This window comes from Prunus avium, chromosome 2 (assembly GCF_965620075.1).
Source record: "Prunus avium chromosome 2, drPruAviu1.hap1.1, whole genome shotgun sequence".
NCBI lineage: Eukaryota > Viridiplantae > Streptophyta > Magnoliopsida > Rosales > Rosaceae > Prunus > Prunus avium.
The window spans coordinates 27,762,172-27,789,290 of NC_142285.1; the positions used below are offsets into that span (position 1 = coordinate 27,762,172).

At 36.0% G+C, this 27,119-nt stretch overlaps 3 protein-coding genes across 4 annotated transcripts; 2 read left to right on the forward strand and 1 right to left on the reverse strand.

The window, feature by feature from the left end:
* Positions 1-3,796: 3,796 nt before the first annotated feature.
* On the forward strand, positions 3,797-6,754 carry LOC148296774 (DNA-directed RNA polymerase III subunit rpc8-like). The gene is made up of 6 exons (XM_088248310.1): positions 3,797-5,101; positions 5,335-5,422; positions 5,601-5,685; positions 5,824-5,893; positions 5,980-6,069; positions 6,351-6,754. Exons 1-6 carry the CDS (start codon positions 5,072-5,074, stop codon positions 6,432-6,434), a joined length of 447 nt encoding a protein of 148 aa, XP_088104436.1. The 5' UTR covers positions 3,797-5,071; the 3' UTR covers positions 6,435-6,754.
* A 112-nt stretch (positions 6,755-6,866) lies between these two features.
* LOC110771051 (LEAF RUST 10 DISEASE-RESISTANCE LOCUS RECEPTOR-LIKE PROTEIN KINASE-like 2.2) lies at positions 6,867-11,205 on the reverse strand. 2 transcript variants are annotated; one of them, XM_088248304.1, is made up of 4 exons: positions 10,151-11,205; positions 8,963-9,007; positions 8,768-8,857; positions 6,867-8,301 (listed from the first exon to the last, which is right to left on the reverse strand). In XM_088248304.1, exons 1-4 carry the CDS (start codon positions 10,863-10,865, stop codon positions 7,157-7,159), a joined length of 1,995 nt encoding a protein of 664 aa, XP_088104430.1. In that variant the 5' UTR covers positions 10,866-11,205; the 3' UTR covers positions 6,867-7,156. The 2 variants fall into 2 exon arrangements, with proteins under 2 accessions (XP_088104430.1, XP_088104429.1); XM_088248303.1 differs by having other exon boundaries at positions 10,028-11,205.
* Positions 11,206-17,312: 6,107 nt separating this feature from the next.
* On the forward strand, positions 17,313-19,859 carry LOC110771050 (rust resistance kinase Lr10-like). Its single transcript, XM_021975285.2, has 3 exons — positions 17,313-18,238; positions 18,379-18,414; positions 18,504-19,859. The coding sequence occupies exons 1-3, from the start codon at positions 17,470-17,472 to the stop codon at positions 19,550-19,552; spliced, it is 1,854 nt and encodes a 617-aa protein (XP_021830977.2). The 5' UTR covers positions 17,313-17,469; the 3' UTR covers positions 19,553-19,859.
* The last annotated feature ends 7,260 nt before the right edge of the window (positions 19,860-27,119 follow it).

Here is a 27,119-nt window from a genome sequence, read left to right on the forward strand (position 1 = left end):
TGACTAATTTGTAATTAAACTAACTCTTAGTTAATGGTTAAAATAGATTTTATCAAAGATTTGAAATTTATGAATTTGAAAAGATTAACTTAACAATAAAAGAAATCGGAAAGTTGGGAAATTGAAGAAAAGCAAGTTTTAAAAACCAATTTATAAAAGCACTAGGGTTTCACCGTCACCTAGCAATCCTATGAATTTTTACCAATTACTTATGATCTACACATGCCACTTTGAAGGTTAGGTTTTTCTAATTTATATTCTACTGGGAACCTCTAACACAGAACGTATATCTAACATGCAACCCGTCCGGACGTTCGGATCAAATATGAACATGAAAGACTCATTAAGTTTTGTGAAAACCCTTTGAAAAACTATGCAACCCTTAAGACGTGGTGTTCATCTTAAGTGAAATTACAATTATTAACCACAAGAAGCCAGCGTCAATTTCAGGGAACCTTCAGACCAAAATTGCATCCAATTATTTTCTAAAGATCCTAATAGTGATCAAGCATTAAGACAATTAAATAGTTTAAAACAGTGATTAACAATTCAAAATATGCATGCAATCAATCATAAGCAATTAAATAAAAATCACATATTCATGCTAAGGTTCAAGGCTTCACCCTAGCAAAGAGAGTTAGTTACGCATAATCATAACTAAAACCCAAGAAAATATCATTCCCATGAATAAGAATAAAAACACGTTGAAGTAGAAGTTCTTCAAAAACCCTAGCAAAAGTCGCGTTCCAAAAGCCAAAAGAGAGATGTCCTAAAATTATGTGAAACATAACTTATATACCTCCTAAAACCCAGCTGCCCAATCTCCACAAGGAAACTAGGTTAAAATAAAATAATACTAGGAAATAAAGTCCAAATTGGACTAGGAGAATCTGCCAACAATCTGCCCAGCCACGTTTTAGGCTCAAATCTCCTCCAAATCAGGCCCAAGATAGCTCATTTTAAAGATAAAAACATTCTGAACATATCTTCAGAAGGCCACGAACCCATCTGAGGTCATCTTGGGCTCCAAAACGCAATAAAGGCCCAAACCGTCAATATTCCAGCACCGCGCATTGCTCCTTTATTTTATTGCCATAGAATAACCGCTTGGTAGAAAAATCTGAAATTTTGATACGATCAAGCTAAGTGACTCACGAACGTCCTCCAACTGGAATTACTCCAAAATTCGTCCATTTGATTATGTTTTGCTCCGGAGGAAGTCGAAAACCCTATATTGGAAATATAATTCAAAGTATCAAAATTCTTCCAAAATATTAACCAAAATATATTAATAATAGGGTTAAATATATAATATAAAATATGCCCATAAATGATGCACTGTAATATTAAATAACATATGGTGTTGAATATCGTAGTATATGCTAAGTGTTTGAATTTGAATTTCTAAACAAATATCAATCCAGATTTCATAGATTTTGGAGATTTCCCAGAGAGTTTCCTGAGAGATTTCAAGCCTAAATTTAGGCCGCTCAGATTCTAGATTACATTGTAGATCATTTTGCAATCATTTCCCCCACGTTAGTAAGATTTCCAGTTGATGTATCATTTCCCAAATATAAGTTAGGAAAAAAAAAAACGTTAAATATATGTTGATTGCGGAACCAGGTCTTGGTCTTCTTTCTACTTATTTAATATCCATTTTTACAAAGTAGATTAAATATTGTTGAATATTAAGTAAGTAGAAAGAAGACCAAGACCTGGGTTTGCAGTCAACATATATTTAACAGTTTTTTTTTCCTAACTTATATTGTTCTGTTTTTTCTACATTCACACTTGACCATTATGTGCTCTTTGATTGATATATATACGAGTCAATAACAATGTGACACAGTATCAGTTGCTTAAATTAGACTGGACCACATTATCTTTAGACTCATTTTCAATCAGTGATGAAAGTGTGAACGCATTTTCTATTTTGTCATCCAATTTTTGAAAAGAATTTAGGTGAAAAATTAATAAAATATAAGTAGTATTTAATAAAACAGTCCCGCTCACTTAAGGATTTAAAAATAAGGTCATGTGAGGTCCTATTTAATAAAGGCCATTGGATTAAGGGCGAGTTTTGAATTGCTATCATTTTTATATATAAAAAAAATATTTCTACTGTGGTTTGAAAATAATTGGCTATAAAATAAAACAGCTCTATATTTGATAAACAATATTTTAAGTGTTGTTAGTATAAAAAATAGTGTTCAAATCGTTTGATAAATTTTAATATAAAACTGTTGTAATCTATATATATATAAAGCAAAAGGCAGAGAATGGTGAAACATTCAAAATACCATAAAATGCCCTTGGTTAATGTAAACATTAAGAATTGAAATTATTAATTAAATGAGGATGTTGAGGCCCAAAATATCCAAGGCTAGGCCCAAATATAATCTCGGCCCAATGCTATACCTTATCGAGAAGAAATCTGATTTGGGCACGTGAAAGTTCGTCATATGCGCTTGCACACATGCCACGCCACGCTACAAGCTTAAGTGGGCCTAAGCCACGCAAATGCCTGGGGCTTGCTGAGCGGGTTGTGGTATGGATGGTTACGAGTATTCACGAGGCCCATTGATGGTCCAAGGAGTGGAAGTTTTGGGCTACTTGAGAGCACCAAAACTCAAGCTCATTCCTTGAGCCCAAACATATGGGTAAGCATGAGAGAGAAAACCTAATAGCCCATCACCTTAAGAAAAGGCCCACAACACTTGAAGAAATCCCACATCAGCTAAAACTTCCAGCTGCTTGAGCAAACTCACAAGCTGCTGGAAACAAAACAGCCCAACGTCTTATATCCAACATCGTGGAAATATCCAGCATCTTTCTTAAAACCAGATCGAAGCCAAACCACCAAAACCAAGCAAAACCATGTGCTGATGGAATCACCTTTTGACCAGCACCCTTACCCATTCTTTCCTCTTCAAGCTTTGGTGAGAAAACAACAAACAAAAGTGGGCTGCTCCTCACCCACATGGAGAAGTCCAGCTGCCTGAGGACCTTGGAACCCCAAAAAGCTGCGTGCCTATGGGTTCAGGCTAGGGAAATTTCACCAAACAAGAGTAAATGGAAGAAAGTGAGGAAAAGGAGAGAGGGTGGCTTGACAAAATTAAGGTTTTTAATGCCTATAAAAGGAGCCACTTTCTTCCCAGCAAAACACACAACAAACCGATCGAAGGCAAGCATCCCCCCTGGAATCCTTCAATTTCATGCTTTATTCTTCCATCTTCCTCCTTTCTCTCTCTCAAAACCCACATCCAGAGAGAGCAAGCATCATCTCTCATCTCTGGAACCCTCCGATTTCAAGCCTTGTTCTTCCATTGCTTCCCATTTTCTCTTCTGTCAAATCGCCCAGGAGCTTGACGAAGCTTTCGTCAAGCTGCTGGAAATATGCTAAAACCACCCATGCTTTCATCTTCTTCCTCGCTCTCTCTCTCATAACACATATCCAGAGAGCAAGCTTCCCTCTCATCTTCAAAACCTAGCAATTTCGTGCACTATTCATCCTTCTTTCCCATTTTCCCTCTTGGCAGAACTGTTCCAGTACTTGACAAAACTTTCGTCAAGCTGCCGGAAACTTGCTCAAGCCACCCGTTCCTCTTCCTCATCTCTTCCTCTCCCTCTCCCTCCTCAACAAATCCTCCCAAAAACTCTCTCTTCCCCTTACTTCGAGCCTATGTTTCTCATAGGAAACCCAAGCCTTCTCTCTCTCATGCTAAACTCATGAATGCTTGTTTAGTTTTGAGGGAGAATGGTATGGCTTTTAGAGCATACTTGTTTAGTTTTCAATGCATTGGCATTGTCAGTCTGTAAGAGCATCCACAATCATGCTCTCTATTTTTTAGTTAAAATTTAGCTAAAAACACTATAAAACTATTTTAGTTCTCTATAAAATTTCAAACTCCAACCATACTCTCTAATTTAAAGAGTCATAAATGCTTTTAATAAATTTTAATTCAATTTTTGGATAAAGTATAGATACAAAAGCAACAACAAAAAATAGTTGGCATTAAATAAATGGTTAAAATACTATTAAAATAATTGAGCATTAAATTATAAGGAGCCACTAGGAGTCCTTTCTCTCTTCTCAGATTTAGGAGCTCCTAGAGATCTCTCTATTTTAGGAGGTGGATAGGAAGTATGGTTGGAGTTGTATTTTTCCAATTGCTCTCAAAATTTTGTGTAAGGAGGTGGTTTAGGGAGCCCATTGTGGATTTTCTAACTTATAATTATTAAATTTGGTGATTGCATCTATTTTGATGATTGGTCTTCCATTGTGGTCTATTCGTTTTGTACAGGTCTTGATTGAAAGATTGGCATTTTTTGCTTTATCTCTTATCAGGATTTGATTGGTTTTAATCAATTTTTTCATATTTGATAAAATACTTTTCTGTAAGGAATGCTTTGAACTACTGGATTTTGATTTTTTGACTGACTTTGAGTTATGTGATTATTTGTTGTATGAAAACACAAACGAGTTTTGTTTGGTTGTTTGAGTCAGAGTTTTCGACTTAAAATGATTTCGAAACGAGGAAGCATATCATTGTTCTTCGTGCACTGGCTGCAGAAGATTGATATCTCTTATGTGTAATTAGAATTCATCACTTAAATTCTTTACTTCTTAGTCAGTGCCTGCCTGCTAGCTAGCCATTTATTACTTGTTAAATTGATTACTTAATGTCTGATTGTTAGCTTAAATGGGAGCTGCTGATTAGCGGAGAATTTATTTCCTGGATCCTACATAAATTAATGTACTCTACCTTCATTTGATATGATAATATGTAATATACAATGATCTTCTTCTCTATATCCTAATTTTGTTTGTTTTGTTTTTCTGAAACATGGAATCAGAGCAACAAGCTCTTGAGATCTAACCCCACTGCTACCCTTACCCTAGAAAAAAGGAACAAAGAAAGAAATGGACAGCTTCTTCTCTCTTTCCCATTACTATGACATAGGTTCCTTTAAATCTTTTCGCTTGGATTTCTTCTCGGTTCTCAGCTTGATTTACTTCATTCCCTGTGGGTGACAAAACTGATAACTAGGGCGTGTCTTCTTCTCTATGAAATTGAAGTGCCTAATTACCTTGAGAGTGAGTATCACTGGTATAAGCTGAGTATTTGTTTTTTACACTTAATGGGTAACTGTTAGGCATTTAGACTAATTAAGATTTTCAGCTTCAATTAATGTCTGATTTGCAGAGATGATTACCAGAGAAATTAATGTCAGAATACTCCCTTCATTTGAGTATGCACTATGCAATGTTCTTCTTCTTCCTTTCTAAAGTTTCTTGTTTTATTTTTCCCCCTTTTCAACAATTGGCAGGTGGAGTTCACACTGATTATGTTTCGTCCATTTGTGGGAGAGATAATTGTTGCAAAACTTAAAGAATCTACTGCAAATGGTTTACGTCGTACGTATTCTACTGAGATGAACTGATTGTAGCTTAATTCTACGTCTCATTTAGTTTTTCCTTCTTAGTTTCTCTTTGGTGCAAGCAATTCTCACTCTATGCTTTGATGGACTCCTCTTTGATAAGGAAGCATATCCATGTCTTACCGTTAGTCTGATTTTGAATCTTTAAATGGCAGTGTCCCTTGAATTTTTCGATGATATTTATGTACCTGTTCATCTTTTGCCTGTTCCATCCCATTCCGTGCCTGACCCAGGAAAGAGGTGACCATCCCTTCCATGTCTGGTTGATATAAGTACAAATAGAGCGTTATATTTATAATCCTGCATGAATTCTTGTATATTGATATATTTTTAAACACCCTTTAATTTGTAGTTTATAATATTTGCTGAGGATTACAGGGATAGAGTCGTGTGGATATGGAAGTTTCCTGATTCAGATGAAGAACTTGTTATTGATGGGATAGACGAGGTTCATATTGTTGTGGTTTGATTTATACATACGTACTCAAATTTCAGTTGCCTAAGTGTATGCTAACTTTTAGTTCCAAATGGCAGATAAAATTCCAAGTTCACAGTGTGAACTTTCCTCCAATTCCAATTGTGCAGCCAGAAGACTCAAAACCATTTGCCCCTATGGTGGTTACAGTAAGTTTGTGCTTTAAATCTTATCATACGACTGGTGGTTGCATCTAGCTGTAGCATCACTTGATCTCTAGTTCTCTACAATTCTCCAAACGCAATGTAACTATTGCAAAAATCCTGCTCTGTGAAACTTCTGTTCCCTTTAAAATCTGTGCTAATTCCTTTATGTAGAGTTACACTAATTCTTTTGTTACATCTTTGTTCAAATTAAATGAGGGTTCTCTTTTGGCAAGTAGATTTCTAATGAATTCTGTGAGCCTCCAATTAAGTTTCCTATTTTGCAGGGATCAATTGATTTTGACGGTTTGGGCCCTGTTTCGTGGTGGGTGGATGCAGAAGATAAGGATGAAGAACCTGAAGATCCTTAAGCTGACAGACCTTCAGCAAAGGGGAGCTACTTCTATCATGTTTCTCATGAATGTGTTTGAAGGCATGAATACAATTTGATTTGAGCTTGTAACTTTTTCATTTTAGATTATACATAAACTATTGTAGTTCAAATTAGCTTGATGGGAAGGTGGACAAACTTTAGTGGTGTAGGGGGTAAGACAATATTTGTATGATTCCATTGTGAATCAGCTTAGCTTGAGCCTTGGGGGTTAGTGGTTTTGACCTGCTGCCCCATTTGCAATATTCTTAGGGAAACTGCTACTTGCACATATCTAAATGTAATTCTAGCTTCAAAGTGTTTTCTTAGTGTAGAATAAATGGACTTGTTTTTTTATTTGTTCTTTTTGTAATTAAATGAATGTATTAACAAAAAGGAGGGCAAATCCTACCAATAGAAGACAATCCCAAGCTAACAATACAACAAACCCTAATAGCAATTAGCTCATAGAGATCTTCCAATCTGCAACAAGATAGGAGTTAGCAGGTGAGGTTTTAAACGCTAGAGAGCACAGCCTACCTAATAGAATTCTGCAATTACTGAAAATCATACAATTTGAGTGTTGCAGCAAAGGGGCAAGAAGCGTTTCTGAAAATCCTGCAATTTATTTCCTTCCAAATGTAGTAAACAAAGGCAGCAAACAGAAGTCTAATTATGCTTATTCATTACATAATCTCCCTTGCACATCAAGATTGCTATATATTACATTGTTTGATTCGCATCAGCAATCAAAACGATTTCTGTAGAATTTGTAACTGTTGATGCACTTGTGGTACTTGAATTGTCCCCAAGAACCACTTTTGGCATTTGTTGTGGATACAAGAAAGGCTTTGGAGGCATTTCAAGGCTCTCAATTTCTCCTTCAAGCATCTCAACTGCTTTATTCATAGGAGGACGGTCACTAGGCTTCATTTGTATGCACCACAATGCCACAATGATCATCTTCTTTATGATTTTCTCTTCCTCCTCTGTGGCATCTTCAATTTTTATGTCCTTTCCATCATTCAATTGGTCAAAAACCCATGTTGGAAAGTATATTTGGCTTGACTTCTCTATGGTTGCATTTAAATTCTTTCTTCTGCCAGCCATTTCCATCAACAGCATTCCGAAACTATAGACATCAGCTTTGTATGAAATACCCCCAATGTTTTTATAGAATAACTCTGGTGCTATGTATCCGATAGTTCCTCTTGCTGCCGTCAAAGATACAATGCTATTATCGAGTGGGCATAGCCTTGCTAATCCAAAATCAGACACCTTGGGAAGAAAATTCTCGTCAAGAAGAATGTTATGAGGTTTGATGTCAAAGTGCAGAATTTGCATTTCACATCCTCTGTGCAGATATTCAATACCACGAGCCACTCCAAGTGCGATTTCAAACATTTTCTCACAATTCAAAGAGATACCTCCTTGTTGAGAAAATAAGTATTTATCAAGAGATCCATTAGGCATGAAGTCATATACGAGAGCACGCTTTGAACCCTCAACACAGAAGCCAATGAGTTGCACCACGTTAACATGGTGAATCCTTCCAATAGTAGCAACTTCATTGATGAAGTCTTGCCCATTAGCTTTGGACTTACCCAACATCTTGATGGCTACAAGGCGACCGCTACGAAGCTTTGCCTTGTATACAGAGCCATAGCCTCCTTCACCCAATTTTTCCTTGAAACCTTTGGCCATCTTTTTTATGTTTGAGTAAGAGTACCTTATTGGCATGAGCTTATTGTTCTGCAAAAAGTCTTCTATATTGTCATGCATTGACAAGTGCCTCCTTTTCCATTTGTATATTATTAATGCAGTTGCACAGGGAAAGCCAAACACATACATGACTGTGTGCAATATTCCTGCGCAGTTCACAAAAAGTGGACTCAATAGAGACATTAATTGATTGCTACAATACTATTTTCCTTAGTACAACATTTTTCATTAATCAAGGGCCTTTTCTTCTGGTAACCTTTTCGTGTTTAGTTTCTAGTTGTTACTTTTTTAGCAAAGATGGAGAAACAAATATATGGGAGAAATATTGGAGAAAGAAGAGATGGGGAATGGAAAAATGAAGGAGAATGTAAGAAACAAAAACTTGAAAAGAAAAGGTATTTGAAACTGCTTTTAATTAGTTTTCTTTTTGTGCAACATTTCATTCCATTTTCTCCCTCTCCTCCTTTCTCTCTCATTTTGTCTCTCTATCTCTTTAACTTAAAAACCAAATATTGAAAAGATAAAAAAAACAAAATGCTTTTATTCTTCAGTTATCAATAGCTAAAACTGAAAAATGCTACACAGTAACTGATTTCAAGTAGTTCACATTACCTAGGTAAGAGATTACACAGGTTAATGGAATCATCCACTGAAGGCGGACATTGTAGCACTTGTGGGTGAGCGCAAAGGCATACAGGTATTCTGGAACATAAGTGAAAAACTCAATCATTAATTCATAATTCAATTAAGTATACAAAACATTTGAATTATATGTAATAAGTTGGATTAGAGAGTCGGCTACTTTGCCTGCTATATCGAGTATGCCCCGTAAGATCTCCTTGTACAAATGTTCTGCATTGCAAAAGAAAATAAGATTCATATTTGCATACAAAAAGATCATAATACATATACATATTAGAAATCAATGTCATAGTCTCCTTTTGACTACCAAATTATTTGTAGTGAAAACACCATAAACTAGCCTCCCGTACTTAGTTGATACATAAGTATCTCTAACATAATATATCTATAGTAGATGGCTGTAATATATGAATGTGTACACAGATGGAAGCAAAAGCCTACATGTCCTTTCCACACATGAGAACAGCGTGAAATGTTATTTGACAACAAAATCTTGTCAATGTGTAAAGTTTCATATCCATCACATTCTTATCTTTCTCACGGGATTAACCAAGGATAGAGAGCATGCTCTGATACCATGTTAATGTGAAATAATTCGGTAATGATTCTGTGTCTATTTAAAAGGGCAAAGCTCGATATACAAGACAATGAAACTAAGAATGGTAACCTATACAAGTCAAAAATACAATCAAGGGAGAAATTGGCGACTAAGGAAATTAACCAAATATGAAGAATTAAAGTTAAATGGGTGGGTTCTACCGTTACTTGGTTCGAGGAACCTCTAGAGTTTATTAGTGATCTCTTATTTGAGGAATGTAACATGTAATTTTTCTACGGGCATGATCTTAGGGGGACATGGGGTACTCTATCAGTGGTTAGGTTCCTGCCCCCGCTTTGCAGTTGAGTGGGTAAGATTACTCAGTTAGTCCGACGACCTGATGACCAAGCCTATATGTGTAGATAAACTCGCCTAATCCCGACGACATGGTCCGATTTTTTTTGGTACTGTTACTTATTCCCTCTATCAAGCAATAATAATATCGCTCTTTTCTTAAAATATACTTTTTAAAAAAAACAGTAGTCAAATGAATAAACAAGGCTTGGTGGGCGGTGAAGAAGATATTTAACAGCGCTGCTTATTACTGACATCATCTGGGCGGAGAGAGAACAAATATGTTGACTCTAGCTAGCATTATTGAATAAGTGAAATCATTAGCAGATGCACTTTACCTTTTGAAGGGCATTCGATTTTACCCTCGTTGGCCCTACAGTTTGCCCCAATTCCACATTTTAAGGAACATGAAGCGTTAAACCATGAGAGCTCAAAGCCGTGCGCTATTTCATTATATATACCTTCACAGGACAAGTTCCGGTGCAGATCTGTAGATGTTGAAGGTGACACCACAACCATTTGTGTTATTTTGCAGGACTCCCCCAAATCGAATGGACTTATTATGGAGCCATTCAAGCCAATCATGACATAAGAAAACATTCTTAAAGTACTGGACAAAGAAGAATTGGCAGAATTGTTGATGCATGGAGCTGTATCAACAAGGCGAGGAGAATGCATTGGATTTGCACAGCTGATAAAAATTATAGACACTTCACGTATCGCTAGACTATACAGTCGGAGTTCTAGAATATCTTTGTCGCTATTATAAAAAATAGATGAAAAAGGATCTCCACGAGCACTAAGGTTGTAGGAGGTTAAAGAGTAAAGTGGGTTGGAGAAGTAGTTGTCTTTCTTCTGAACACCAGCATCCACAACTCGGATTGTCCAGTCACTGTAATTGATCGCCTTTACGTAATACTTTCCCGAATACAAGCATATTACTGTAACATTTTCCTCACAATATAGCTCAAAAGTGTTGTAGTCAAAAGTGCTGTACCCGTAGCTACAGTTTTGACGGTCTCCATTTAATTGAAATGGATTCGTTATGTTGATATTGCCACAAAGGGCACAGAAGGAAGGAGGAACAAGGAGAAGGAGAAGGGCTATGTGTGCAGCAAATAGGAGACTTACTCTAGACATAGTGAGAGAGAATATTAGGAGGAAGGGAAGAGGCATTCAATCCAATAGGAATTTATCGAAATTAAGGAAGAGGGCATATTAATTAGACAACTTAGATGCCTATGGCAAATAAGAAAGGAGTGACTTCAGAAATGACCATTTGAAGGCAAGTTCACACTCACAAATACAAGAGAGAATAAAAGAGAGGCAAATAAGAATAGTGTCTCTAGAACAACGCCCTTGTGCAGCACGAAATGAAGAAGAAAACGACTGGAATTTTATTTCTTCTCCTACAGCAGCAGCTCCTTTTCTTCTCTGCTCTCTGCCTCACTTCACTTCTTTTCTCTCGGTTTGCCTTCCTCTAGTTCTCTTAAACAATAAAACTCTGCGTTTTCACTCAACTATTAGATATTATTGAATATTAAATAAGTAGAAAGAAGACCAAGACCAAGACCAAAGACCTGGGTCTGCAGTCAATGTATATTTTAGATTTTTTTTTAACCTAACTTATATTGTTCTGTTTTTTCTACATTCACACTTGACCAGCATGTGCTCTCTGATTGACATATCACAGCTGCTTAAATTAGATTGGACCACATCATCTTTAGACTCATTTTCAATCAGTGATGAAAGTGTGAATGCATTTTTCATTTTATCACCCAATTTTTCAAAAGAATTTAGATGAAAATTTAATATAATATAAGTCATATTTAATAAAACAGTCCCGCTCATCTAAAAATAAGGTCATGTGAGGTCCTATTTAATAAGGGCCATTGGATTAAGGGCCGGTTTGGAATTGCTGTTACTTTTAAAAAAAGTTGTTTATGCTGTGTTTTGAAAATAATTAGTTATAAAGTAAAACAGCTCCATGTTTGGTAAACAATATTTTTAAAGTGTTGCTAGTATAAAAAGCAATGTCAAAACCGTTTGGTAAATTTTAATATAAAACTGTTGTAATTGTGAATAATAACTAAAATATATAGATAGTTTTGCCAAACAATCCACGAAAACCACTCCAATGATTAGGGATGGCAATGGGTCGAATCGGGGGTGGGTATGCCATTCCCATCCCCATCCCCATCCCCATCCTCGTTAAGCTTTTTTCCCCCATCCCCGCCTTCATACCCACAATATTTATATCGGGGATTCCTCATCCCCACCTTCATTGGGGATTCCCCATCCCCACCTTCATTGGGGAATGGGTTTCCCGACCCGCCCCATTACTAAAGAAAAAACCAATATAAAACTACTTTGTTGAAGAAAAAAAAAAGGATTAGGGCAAGATAATGAATATATATATATAATATATACGTATAAGACAATATAAGAATGTTTACATATTGACTAGAACTTAACTAAATATATAAGTAGTGTGGCTTAAGATTCATATAAATTAAATAAATATATAATATAATAATATAAAATATAAAAAATTTCAGCACAGTCACTTTAATATCATATTTATATATATATTATAAACGGGGAGGGTTCGGTCAGGGATTAAAATACCATCCCCGCCCCTCCCCAAACACTATACGCAAAAAATTCTCCATACCCATTCCCATACCCGTTTTTTATCCTTCATACCCGACCCATTAGGGTCGAATCCCCACAAAGACCCATACCCACAGGGAAAATTGTCATCCCTACCAATGATATACTTCAATTTTTTATATATGAATATTTTAAACATAAGCGAGTAGACTGTTTTGCCAACCAATCCGTTTTCTTTTTCTTGGCATTGTGCAAGACCAAAGACCTTGGCCCTTCGTTTGGATGAGGGAAAATAACTCAGAATTTAGCTAAAAGTCATGATGGTGGTGGCGGTGGTGGTGATGGGTGGCGGTGGCGGTGGCGGTGGTTGTGGAGGTAGTGAATGTGGTGATGCAAGTGGTGGAGTTAGATGTGGAAGTGGAGGTGGTGTCATTTTTTAAAATGAATGATGGTATTTTGGGAATTAAAAAAATTCATTAAAGGTTCATCTCTACTTCTTTTGAAAGCAACTTTGAAAAGCAGCCCAGAGCCTGCTTTTAAAACCTGCTGTCAAAAGGTCACTGCTTTTAAAATAATCGGGATATTTTATTTTTACCAAACACCTTAAATTGCTTAACTTTAAAGTGAAGCAGATTTTTTACTGAAAAAAGCAATCTCCAACGGGACCTTAGGCAGCAAATTAATTAATTACCAAACTATATATAATGAATATATCTATTTTCCTATCAAATCAATATTTTCAAAAGATGACTTATGGTCTTGTAATGAAAAGTCGAGGAACGCTTTATGTTTAAAGAAAGAAAAAAGAAAGAAACCGTCATATCATTCGATCCAATTTTACAAAGTAGATTAAATATTATTGAATATTAAATAAGTAGAAAGAAGACCAAGACCAAGACCAAAGACCTGGGTCTGCAGTCAACATATATTTTAGATTTTTTTTTTCGCTAACTTATATTGTTCTGTTTTTTCTACATTCACACTTGACCAGCATGTGCTCTCTGATTGACATTTATGAGTCAACAATAATGTGACCCAGTATCAACTGCTTAAATTAGACTGGACCACATTATCTTTAGACTCGTTTTTGATCGGTGATGAAAATGTGAATGCATTTTCCATTTTATCACCCAATTTTTCAAAAGAATTTTGATGAAAAATTAATAAAATATAAGTCATATTTAATAAAATAGTCTCGCTCACTTAAGGACCTAACAATAAGGTCATGTGAGTTCCTATTTAATAAAGGCCATTGAATTAAGAGCCAGTTTGGAATTGCTGTTACTTTAAAAAAAAGTTGTTTCTGCTGTGCTTTGAAAATAATTAGCTGTAAAGTAAAACGGCTCCATGTTTGGTAAATAATATTTTTAAAGTGTTGTTAGTACAAAAAGAAGTGTTAAAACCGTTCGGTAAATTTTAATATAAAACTGTTGTAACTGTGAATAATGACTAAAATATATAGATAGTTTTGCCAAACAATCTGTGAAAACCTCCAATGATAGACTTCAATATTTTAAATATGAATATTTTAAACATCCGCGAATAGACTGTTTTGCCAACCAATCCTTTTTCTTTTTCTTAGCATTGTGCAAGACCAAAGACCTTGGCCCTTCGTTTGGATGAGGGAAAATAACTTAGAATTTGGCTAAAAGTCATGAATTTAAGAGGAGAAATTGACAATTCCCTTGTTTGGCAACTTAAGCGTAAGCGTGGAATTTATTAAATGACACGAGGAAAAAATCGTGGGAATTGGGGCATCAAATTCCCTAGTTTAATTTCCACCAATATAGGCATCATTTCACAATTTTCATGGTGCCGTTTACAAAATTTTGTTATTTACAAAATTCGACATACATAAATCCAAATACTGAAATCTTCAATTACCAAAAATTGAAATTGTGGAAATCTAAATTCCGTCATTTTAGAATTCTTTGAAAATTTCAATTACTTCATCCAAATGGAGGGTGAGGTTTCCAATAATTTGTTATGTCTTACAAATAAAAAAATTAATGCACAACGTTATTATGATAATTGAAAAGAGACAGTGAAGGGTGTTTACATGTACCATGGACAGTGAACACAGTAAATTGACAATAAAATATTTATATGATGTATATCAGTATATAAATAAAGTTGTTCTATACTCCAATCTCATCTTCACTCTTATTCTCACTTCCATTCTCTCTCTTTTTGCTCTATACTCAGTATATATATATATATATGCTCCCTTATGTTCTTTTCTTGCCCTTCGGATTTCCTGACAAAAAGGGGGAGAGATGACTGTGTGAAATTATATTAAAAAGGGAGAGAGATTGTGTTGTAGAATTAAAGGGGAGTGATGTTGTAATTTTGCTTTGAATTATATTTCTTCTCCCACATGCTTCACTGGTTTTGTTGTTTCATAATGTGCAGGGATTCCGAGCTTCGAGTTTAGAGTAGGATTTCATTTGTTATATCTCGTGCAATTTCTTTTGAGTTGTAATAGGTGTTTTTTCTAGGAAATGCCAAAGGGGGAGATTGTTAGTATGAAAATTGTACTTGTAAGATCCCATATCGACCAACAAAGAGGAGGTAATGTGCCTTATATGTACATGCCCGCATCCATCTAGCACAAGGCCTTTTGGGAGCTCACTAGCTTCGGAGTCATGGGAACTCCGAAGTTAAGCAAGTTGGGGGCCAGAGCAATCCCAGGATGGGTGACCCACTGAGAAGTTGCTCGTGAGCTCCAAGAAACAAAACCGTGAGGGCCAGAGAGGGGGGACCCAAAGCGGACAATATCGTGCTATGGCGGAGCTGATCCCGGGATATGACAGTACTGGCATTTCCTAGACTCTAGCATAAGTCGGGAATTAGTGTGTAAATATCTTTTACTGAAAGTTTTGGCTCAGCACATTCAATCCTGGATTTTCGAAGTATGACTTGATCGATACGAGGAACTTGATTTCAAGTAAATAATGACATAATCATGCATTCATTATAGGATTCCTAGTTGGAGTTATTTTCACTCAAGTGCTTTTATATTATTAGTCCTATTTTTAATAGGATTAAATTTTATCTCTTGAGATTATTTTCCTAATTTGACCTTATTTTGGCTTAAGTAAAAATATCATTTTTCATATTTGACCGGAAGAACATGTTTCTTTTAATACCCAAATTGGTTTCATTGATTAACATGGTTTCCTTGTATAAACTAATGGGATTGGAAGTTTGCATGGGCTGACGAAATTGAATTGGATTTTTAAGAGAATCAAATATGATATGGATCTCTTGGCTTTATGTAGTTTCTTTTGAAAAAAGAACAACATGTCTGTATAAAGATATGGCATGACTCTTCTTGGTTTTTACACAGCTTTGATATATTTGTTTTGAGTATCTAGAATTCCTAAGAAAAGCTGATGTGTATATCTTTGAGATATGTCTCATCAAGTGTTTCATGTATACTTGGTGATTTATCAAATACTTTCATCATTCATATTGAATTCATTTGCATGTTCAATGACTCATATGGTTGAGGGTACCAAGACCGTGGTGGTGGTTTTTCTCCGGCGAACTTGAAGCAATCATGACCAGTATTGCGTTCAACATAAGGAGTGTCGACAGATCATCCCGTGACAGAAGTTGAGTTACGAAGAAGTCGGTAAACATTATCTAGAATGTGTCTGGGATAAGTGTGTGAGTACTTCTTGTAATCATCGTTCTATAGTGGATTTTTTTTGGACTAAGGAGTCTTGTGGATTTTCCCCAAAGGTGGGGTTTTACCACGTAAAATAATTCTCTGCGTGTTCCTTTATTTTATGCTCAGTACGTTTCAGGATTGATAGGCCATATCAATCCTATTACTGAAGTTTATTTGTGTTTATTGATTATAATTTTAAATTGGCTTATTCACCCCCTCTAGGCATTTTTAGTCCTCCTATAGGTAATTTCATATAATTATAAAATATGAGCCCATTTGCTTTTAAAAATATAATAACATAATTTGATATTTGGTATTTCATGTGGAGTTCAATTTTTTCCAAAATGTCAAGTTGCCACATAAGCTATCAAATTCAAATTTAACATTTTGCATTTTACATCTCCTTTGGAGATGCCCTTAGGCGGTGAATTTGTTAATTACCAAACTATATATAATGAATATATCTATTTTCCTATCAAATCAATATTTTCAAAAGATGACTTATGGTCTTGTAATGAAAAGTCGAGGAACGCTTTATGTTTAAAGAAAGAAAAAAGAAAGAAACCGTCATATCATTCGATCCATTTTTACAAAGTAGATTAAATATTGTTGAATATTAAATAAGTAGAATGAAGACCAAGACCAAGACCAAGACCTGGGTCTGCAGTCAACATATATTTAACGTTTTTTTTTCCTAACTTATATTGTTCCGTTTTTTCTACATTCACACTTGACCAGCATGTGCTCTCTGATTGATATTTATGAGTCAACAACAATGTGATGCTTAAATTAGACTGGACCACATTATCTTTAGACTCGTTTTCAATCAGTGATGAAAGTGTTAGCGTATTTTCCATTTTGTCACCTAATTTTTCAAAAGAATTTAGATAAAAATTAATAAAATATAAGTCGTATTTAATAAAACAGTCCCACTTACTTAAGGATCTAAAAATAAGGTAATGTGAGGTCCTATTTAATAAAGGCCATTGCATTAAGGGCCTGTTTTGAATTGGTGTTACTTAAATAAAAAAATTATTTTTGCTGTACTTTGAAAGTTATTAACTATAAAGTAAAATAGCTCCATATTTGGTAAACAATATTTTTAAAGTGTTGTTAATATAAAAAATAATATTAAAATCGTTTAATAAATTTTAATATAAAACTATTATATCTATGAATAATGACTAAAATATATAGATAGTTTTGTCAACCAATCCGCGAAAAGCACTCCAATGATAGACTAAATATATCAATTTTTATAAATGAATATTTTAATCATCTGCGAATAGACTGTTTTGCCCACCAATCCGTTTTCTTTTTCTTGGCATTGTGCAAGACCAAAGACCTTGAGGGGTCAAAAGTCCTCAGCTGGGATTACACTTTGTCAATGCTGCAGGGATTACACTTCCCATTGTCGGCTACTATGCTGGAGACTCATCCATCATAAAACCAATCATGCTATATTAATTAATAACTTAGCAAGAGACCGGAATGCTGCAAGCCATTTTTTTTGTTAGAATAATGCTTCTGATCAATTTCTTATGCTGGTTGCTCATAGTGCTAGATGTCGATGCAGTCCATGGCGGAATAATTTGCAGAGAAGCAAGATGTAAACCGGACGGCCCAGCCATCCGATTCCCATTTCGACTTATTAAAGGTAAAGGTAAGCAGTCAACCCATTGCGGTTACCATGGCTTTGATCTATCATGCACTGACGACAACCAGACTCTGCTCGAGATGCCATCTTCATCTAACAACCTCTTCGTTGAAAAGATTAACTACGCATCTCAGGAGATTGAAATATCTGACCCATTGGGAAATATTTTTAACTTCAGTTTATCTTCTTTTTTTTTTTTGGTCAGAAACTTCAGTTTATCTTCTTCTCCCTTACAATTTGTGCCTGGACACAATAACTATAATTATACCCTATTTAGCTGCCCATTTTCTGAAGCAAGATACTACGGCGATTTTTGTGGGATGGAACTGGGATCTTACCGCTTTGAGCAGAAAGATCCTGAAAACCAGACATATGCTGTCAAGTCTCAATGTTCTATTGATAGACTGCCCCTAGAGTCTTGTACCAAGCTACATGACTATACATCAATTCCAGACATATCATCCCAAATGAAGTTGCATTGGTCCAAACCATCATGTCGACATTGCGAAGAGATGGGCAAGGCATGTAGATCAAAGATTAGTGAATATAGTCTTGCACGTGTTAATAAGACTGCAGAAAGAGAATGTTTAGATTTCGCTGAAGGTATCATTTAACTAAACTTGGCTTTGTTGCAGTACTTTGCAAGCAAATATTATTTATTTTCAGTCATTCAAATTCGATCTGATTAGTTTTATCGATTTCATAGCAAAAGTACTTATTAGCTTAAATAACAACTTTTACAGATAGTAGCCATAGAGGGACACGCATAAAGATATCAGGTGAGTTGTCCACAAATTAAAATACTTGTGTTGATGTATAAATCTGAATAAAATATAATTAGGTTAATTTGTGTCATCTCTATCTGCAGTTTGCACAGTTTCTGTGGCTTTTATTGCAGTGGGGGCTCTCATCATCTACCATGCCTACAGCCCCAACAAAACAGAGAAAACAAATCAGTTGAGAATTGAAAGATTTTTGGAAGATTACATAGCTCAGAAGCCAAGCAGATATTCCTATGCTGATATTAAGAGGATAACAAATCAATTCAAGGACAAGTTGGGGCAAGGGGCCTATGGAACAGTTTTTAAAGGGAAGCTTTCCTCTGAATTTCTTGTTGCTGTGAAAATCCTCAACAATTCAAATGAAAATAATGGAGAAGATTTTACAAATGAAATGGGAACAATGGCTCGCGTGCACCATGTCAATGTGGTTCGCTTGGTTGGCTTTTGTGCTGATGGGTTTATACGAGCTCTTGTGTATGAATTCTTACCAAATGGCTCATTACAAAACTTTTTATCATCAGCAGATAATAAAAATTCTTTCCTTGGTTGGGATAAGTTGCAAGATATTGCTTTAGGTATTGCCAAAGGAATTGAGTATCTTCACCAAGGGTGTGACCACCGAATCCTCCATTTTGACATCAAACCCCATAACATTTTGCTAGACCAGAATTTCACTCCGAAAGTTTCCGATTTTGGTCTAGCCAAGTTATGCGCAAGGGATCAAAGCGCAATATCCATGACAACCATCAGGGGGACCATGGGCTACATTGCACCCGAAGTGTTCTCTAGGAACTTCGGTAGCGTGTCCTACAAGTCAGATGTCTATAGTTTCGGGACGTTGTTGCTGGAAATGGTTGGTGGCAGAAAAAACTTTAAGGTCATGGAGGACTCTACCAGCCAAGTCTACTTCCCGGAATCGATTTATAACCTTTTAGAACAAGGGGACGACCTAAGGATCCATATTGAGGATGAAGGAGATGCTAAAATTGCAAAGAAACTTGCCATTGTGGGTTTATGGTGCGTCCAATGGCACCCAATAGATCGTCCTCCAATGAAAGTTGTAGTTCAAATGTTAGAAAGAGAAGGTGACAATCTAACCATACCACCCAATCCTTTCTGCTCTACTTCGAATTGAATTAATACAACTACACTGTCTGCAAGGCATCTGGACATTTGCGTACATCAAGAGTTCTACCAGTCACCATGATTTGATATGAGATCATGCACTGTAATATTAAATAACATATGGTGTTGAATATCGTAGTATATGCTAAGTGTTTGGGTTTGAATTTGTCACGAGTCAAATTGTAGTATATGCTAAGTGTTTGTGTTTGAATTTGTCATGAGTCACTATTCGCTCTATATTAATTAGTGATTCGAGCTGAGTCACTATTTTCAGTTCATATTGTTATTTTCATATGTAATGATTTTTAATTCAATTCCATCAGTCCTTTATTCATCGAAGGCATAGTGATGAATTTGTATTGAGTAAGTTCCCCACTCAATTCACATTTCTCAACATACCCATTTCCAACAAGTTTTGCTTCATAATTGGTAGTTGAAATTCAAAAAAAGACTACTTTAAAATCAAATATTTTCAAAAGGTAACTTTATAGTCTTGTAATGAAAAGTCGAGGACCGCTTTATGTTTAAAGAAAGACAAAAAGAAAGAATCCATCATATCATTCGACCCCTTTTTACAAAGTAGAAAGAAGACCAAGACCTGGGTCTGCAGTCAACAGATATTTAGCCAGCATGTGCTCTCGGATTGACATTTATGAGTCAACAATAATGTGATGCTTAAACTAGACTGGACCACATTATCTTTAGACTCGTTTTCAATCAGTGATGAAAGTGTGAATGCATTTTCCATTTTATCACCCAATTTTGCAAAAGAATTTAGATGAAAATTTAATAAAATATAAGTCGTATTTAATAAAACAGTCCCGTTGACGTAAGGACCTAAAAATAAGGTCATGTGATGTCTTATTTAATAAAGGCCACTAGGTTAAGAGCCAATTTGGAATTGCTGTTACTTTTTAAAAAAGTTGCTTCTGTTGTGCTTTGAAAATAATTAGCTGTAAAATAAAACAGCTCTATGTTTGGTAAATTATAATTGTGAATAATGACTAAAATATATAGATAGACTAAATATATTAATTTTTTATATATGAATATTTTAATCATCTGCGAATAGACTGTTTTGCCCACCAATCCGTTTTCTTTTTCTTGGCATTGTGCAAGACCAAAGACTTTGAGGGGTCAAAAGTCCTCAGCAGGGTTTTCAATAATTTCGTGACATTTGAATTTCAATTTCTACTTAAATTATCAAAGATCTTTTTTTTTATAAAAAAAGTAGTCTGATCCGATGAAAGTGTGAATGCATTTTCCATTTTATCACCCAATTTTGCAAAAGAATTTAGATGAAAAATTAATAAAATATAAGTCGTATTTAATAAAACAGTCCCGCTGACTTAAGGACCTAAAAATAAGGTCATGTGAGGTCTTATTTAATAAAGGTCATTAGATTAAGAGCCAGTTTGGAATCGCTGTTACTTTTTAAAAAAGTTGCTTCTGTTGTGCTTTGAAAATAATTAGTTGTAAAATAAAATAGCTCTATGTTTGGTAAACAATATTTTTAAAGTGTTAAAACTGTTTGATAAATTTTAATATAAAACTGTTATAACTGTGAATAATGACTAAAATATATAGATAGACTAAATATATCAATTTTTTATATATGAATATTTTAATCATCCGCAAATAGACTATTTTGCCCACCAATCCATTTTCTTTTTCTTGGCATTGTGCAAGACCGAAGACTTTGAGGGGTCAAAAGTCCTTAGCAGGGTTTTCAATAATTTGGTGACATTTGAATTTCAATTTCTACTTAAATTATTAAAGATTTTTTTTTATAAAAAAAGTAGTCTGATCCGATGTTATCTAGAATAGCACCAAATACCGTATAACTTAGTTAGATTATTTATCCAGAATAATACCAAACGACTTATAATATTATAAATAAACAGTCAATACTCTCCAAAATAAATTAATACTATTCGATAAAAATTAATCAATACAATTCGACGTACCAAATTATTGAAAATGACAGAGAGAATGTAATTTCTCATTATATTATGTTTCCACGGTTACAGAGGTATATATATGCATAAGCTGGTGTGGCCACTCTAGGGGCTGTCTACCAACACACACACGTGGTCAGTTTAGGGGCTGTCTGCCAACACACACCAACCCTTAACTTTAACCCATAATTATAGGAAAAACTATTAATTACAACACATCCCCTAAAATAAGGAAGTGAGACAACCACTAGCCAATCACAGCTAGCAGCCACCAAGCTAATCATAGGTAGCTAACGGTTACCAATCTTCCAATACTCCCCCTCAAGCTGGATCAAGGAGGTTAATTGATCCAAGCTTGGAGAGCAAACGTTGAAACTGCGTGGAAGCAAGAGACTTGGTGAAAACGTCAGCAAGTTGATCATGGCTCCGAGTGAATGTGGTTTGAATTACCTTGGACTGAACTTGTTCACGAACATAGTGACAGTCAACTTCAATGTGTTTGGTGCGTTCATGGAACACGGGATTGGAGGCAATATGCATAGCTGCCTGATTGTCACAAAAAAGAGACATAGGTTTGTTGCTTGAAAAACCCAAGTCTGAGATAAGGCCCTTGAGCCAAATGAGTTCACATGCAGTGGAAGCCATGGCTCTGTACTCTGCTTCGGCACTTGAGCGAGCAATTACATTTTGCTTTTTGCTCTTCCATGTCACGATGTTTCCTCCAACAAACGTGCAGTAGCCAGTAGTGGATTTTCTATCAATAGCATTCCCTGCCCAGTCAGCATCGGTGTATGCCATGATTTGAGTATGACCATTGTTCTTCATGATAATTCCCCGACCAATAGAGCCCTTGAGGTATCTTAGAATTCTTTTAACAACATTTAAATGAGCCTCACTGGGTGCATGCATGAATTGGCTTACAAGACTGACGGCGTAAGTTATATCCGGTCTAGTAATGGTGAGATATATAAGCTTACCCACCAGTCTTTGGTAGTAACTTATATCACTGAGAGGCTCTCCTTCCAAGTCCAACTTCAATTTGCTATCAAGAGGGGTACGAGCCGGTTTGCAATCCATCATCTTCACTTCTTGAAGCAAGTCAATCACATATTTCCGTTGACTTAAAAACATTCCCTTGTAAGAAGTAGCCATTTCAATCCCAAGGAAGTATTTTAACACTCCTAAGTCTTTAATGGCAAATTTCTGATGAAGAGAATGCTTAAGAGTGTTAATCTCATCAATATTATCACCTGTGATGATAATATCATCAACATAGATTAGAACAACTAGTTTACCAACTAATCCAGTTCGAACAAACAAGGATGAATCAGCATGACTTCTCTTGAAACCAAATTTTTCAAGTACTGAGCTCAGCTTGGCATACCAAGCACGTGGAGATTGTTTCAATCCATAAATTGACTTGTGAAGCTTGCAAACCATACCTGAATTTTGTGCTTGTGGATGACCAGGAGGCAATTGCATGTAAACTTCCTCTTCAAGGTCTCCATGCAAAAAGGCATTTTTTACATCCATTTGGTACAACGGCCACTCATGATTAACTGCAACAGATAACAAAACCCTCACTGTACTCATCTTAGCCACGGGAGCAAATGTCTCCTTATAATCAACTCCAAACGTTTGAGTGAAACCGCGAGCCACCAATCTTGCCTTGTGTCTTTCAATTGAGCCATCAGAATTAAACTTGGTTTTGTAGATCCACCTACTGCCTACCACCTTCTTTCCCTTTGGAAGTTGGACTACACTCCAGGTTTTATTTTCGTCCAAAGCCTTGAGTTCTTCTTCCATGGCTAGCCTCCAAACATCTTGAAGATTGGCTTCTTGAAAATTCCTCGGTTCACTTTCATTTGACAGTTTACTGAGAAAAGCTGCATGGGAGGGAGAGACTTTGGAGTAATTTACATACTTGTGAATTGGGTACCTTGCATTGTACGTTACATAGTCTTGTAGCCTTGATGGTGGATGCCTATCTCGAGTTGGATTCCTTCGAGGTTGAGATGGGATTATAGTAGGTTCAGCTCCACTCTCCTCTATAGATGATGTGTCATTGTCATGAGGAACAACTTGTGCTTCTGAGGCTTCAGTTTCATCTCCAATAATCACGTTGTCATTAATGGTTGCATGAGAGTCACTGTCGTGAGGTACTGAATGAACACAATCACTTATTTCCCCTGAATTTGGTAATGGAAAGAGATCTAGTAATTGCTCCCCCTGACGATTTTGATCTGATGGTTTGTTGAAATAAGGTTTGATCTCATCAAACCTTACATCTCTTGAGACAAATAGCTTCCTGGAACATGGATTGTAACATTTGTAACCTTTTTGACTGGAGGAGTAACCCATGAAAACACATTTAACTGCCTTGGGATCCAGCTTGTCTCGGTGATGGGATTGAATATGAGCATAACACGTACATCCAAAGATTCTCAGATGGGAAAGGTTAATTTTTTTGTTTTGCATGACCTCATATGGTGATTTTGAATCCAGAACACGACTAGGCAGTCTGTTGATGAGGTAGGTGGCTGCAAGAACTCCTTGAGACCAAAACCTCTTAGGCACATTCATTTGTAACATTAGGGCCCTGGTTTTCTCAAGTAGGTCTCTATTCTTCCTTTCGGCAATTCCATTTTGCTGAGGAGTACCTACACAACTTGTTTGATGTATAATTCCATGTGTGCTCAAATAGTCAGTCATATTTTTGGATGTATATTCAGTGCCATTATCAGACCTTAGTATGTGAATTTGAGATGAAAAATGGTTCATGACAAGATTATGAAAATTCTTGAAAGCATCCATGACTTCACTTTTGAATTTTAGGAGGTACAACCAAGTGACTCTTGAAAAATCATCAACAAAAGTAACGTAGTACCTATAACCATCAAAAGACTCTAGAGGTGCAGGTCCCCAAACATCGGAGTGCACCATCTCAAAAAGCTTGCTAGCTCTAGATATGGAAGAGTTAAATGGAAGTCTAGTAAATTTTGACAAATGACAAATTTCACATACAAGTGAGGATTTGCATAAACTAGGAAACAAAGTAGACAAAACAAATTCTGAGGGATGTGCTAGACGTTGGTGCCACAACTGATGTTCTAGATTTGAACTGACTTGGAACCCTTTTGGAACATTAAGGTCCTTTGAAAAATAGTACAGCCCATTTAGGTAGTGACCTTCACCAATCAGCTTCTTGGTGGCTAGATCCTGAAAAACAACATTGTGAGGAGAGAAAATTGCACGACAGTTGAGAGAATTTGTAATTCTTCCTACTGACAACAATTGAAAAGGGAAGGATGGAACATATAATGCTGTGGACTCAACACTATCTGAAATCAGTTTAACTTTCCCTCTACCTAGAACGGGTACACCTCTACCATTTGCTACAGAAACTAGTGATGGTTTAGTGTAGCTTTCAAAATTGTATAGCTTTGAATATTGATTTGTCATGTGATCAGTGGCACCTGAGTCTATAATCCAAAAATCATGAGAATGACTAACATTTAGAGCAGTTGAAAGAGCACACATAATACCTGGAATATTTCCTTGAGGTACACGATTAGACTCAGCTAAGAATCCTGCAAACTGCCCAAGAAGAGCAGTTTGATTTTCACCAGTCAATACTTCACCTGTGCTTCCTCTTTTGGTTTGAAGATAGGCTGAGAACTCATTTATCAAGTCAGCCGGATTGGCTGTGAAGTTTGTCAGCCCTTTAATTGATGTGGCAGCAGCAGCATGGTTTTTGTTTGTATGTGATCTGGTTTGTGAGCCCTTGTAGTCTCTTGAAGGCTTGTTCTCAAACTTTGGCTTCAACTCAGGGTGTAATATCCAACATCGATCTATTAGATGTCCAACATTATTGCAGTGTAAACACTTCAGATCTGGCCTTTTTCCCTTGTACACTTTATCTCCATATGATTTTTGGTTTGTCACAAAAGCTCTAGCCTCAGACATACTAGAATTTATGTCAACATTCATGACTTTCCTACGTACTTCTTCTCGCTGGACAGTAGTGCAAACACTTGCAAATGATGGAAGTTCGGGGTTCATTAGAATATGGCTTCTAAGATCTTCATATTCAGAGCCCAAACTTGCTAGCAAATGAAAGATTTTGTCTTCCTCAGACCTTTTTAACAGTACGTCAGCATCGATAGTATGTGGTCGATACATATCTAGTTCGTTCCACATATTTCTCATGCAACCGAGATGATGAACAAAGGATTTATCACCTTGTTGGAGACTTGCAAGATTCCTCTTAAGTTGGAACACTCGAGCTGCATTGTTTTGATTTCCATACATATCTTTGACTGCCTTCCAAAGAGAAAGAGAGGATTCTGAAAAACTGAAGATTTCAGACAGCTTAGGATCCATGGAGTTGAGGAGCCATGACATGACCAATTGGTCTTTGCACAGCCATGCTTCATACTTCGGAGATGAGGCGTCAGGTGCCTCAATGCTTCCATTAATAAATCCAAGTTTGGATCTTCCTCCAAGGGCAAGAGATACTGCTCTAGACCATGGAAGATAGTTAAACTCATTTAACAACACAGAGCACAATCGTTGGTTTGGGTTGACTTCAGCTTCTGGAAAACTAGAACGAGGTGCTGTGAAGCTTTCAGTTTCAGAGCCAAAAGGATTATCTTCTGCCATTATTGAATAGAATGTACAGAAGGAACGAAGGAAAAGAAAATGGAGACAGGCCTGTTAAGGTTCCTGCTCTGATACCATATTGAAAATGACAGAGAGAATGTAATTTCTCATTATATTATGTTTCCACGGTTACAGAGGTATATATATGCATAAGCTGGTGTGGCCACTCTAGGGGCTGTCTACCAACACACACACGTGGTCAGTTTAGGGGCTGTCTGCCAACACACACCAACCCTTAACTTTAACCCATAATTATAGGAAAAACTATTAATTACAACACATCCCCTAAAATAAGGAAGTGAGACAACCACTAGCCAATCACAGCTAGCAGCCACCAAGCTAATCATAGGTAGCTAACGGTTACCAATCTTCCAACCCTTACATTACTCAACAATAAAACTCTCATTATTGCTTCTTACCCACCCGTGTAGACCAAAGGAAAAAAGCCATATGCACATAATGCTGCCAATCAACTTTGCTTTCTCACTTTATCAATGCTGCAGGAATTACACGTCCCATTGTCGGATACTATGCTGGAGCCTCATCTGTCGTACTCATCAAATGTAATGATTTTTGTTTGTCAAAGTTAAAAAGGAAAAAGGGCATTTACTTCAGCACCGGGTCACACTTTGCCTCGAAGTTGCTGTAACTCTCCCCAAACTCCAGTATTTCATATAAAATTTATATTAAATTTTTGTAACTGTTGAGAAAATATTGAAAAATCTGTATTGTTGACCCCCAAATAATAAATAAACGAAAGCATTCACAATCATTAGTATGACATGATCATAGAAAATTATAAATTAATTTATATTTTCCTATCATGCGTAGTTAATGAAGTTTAAGTGACAAGTTTCCAAAACTTAATATCATTTTTTGTTAGGCGGCGAATTAGTTAATTACCAAACTATATATTCAAATGAATATATCAACGATTAAATATTATTGAATATTAAT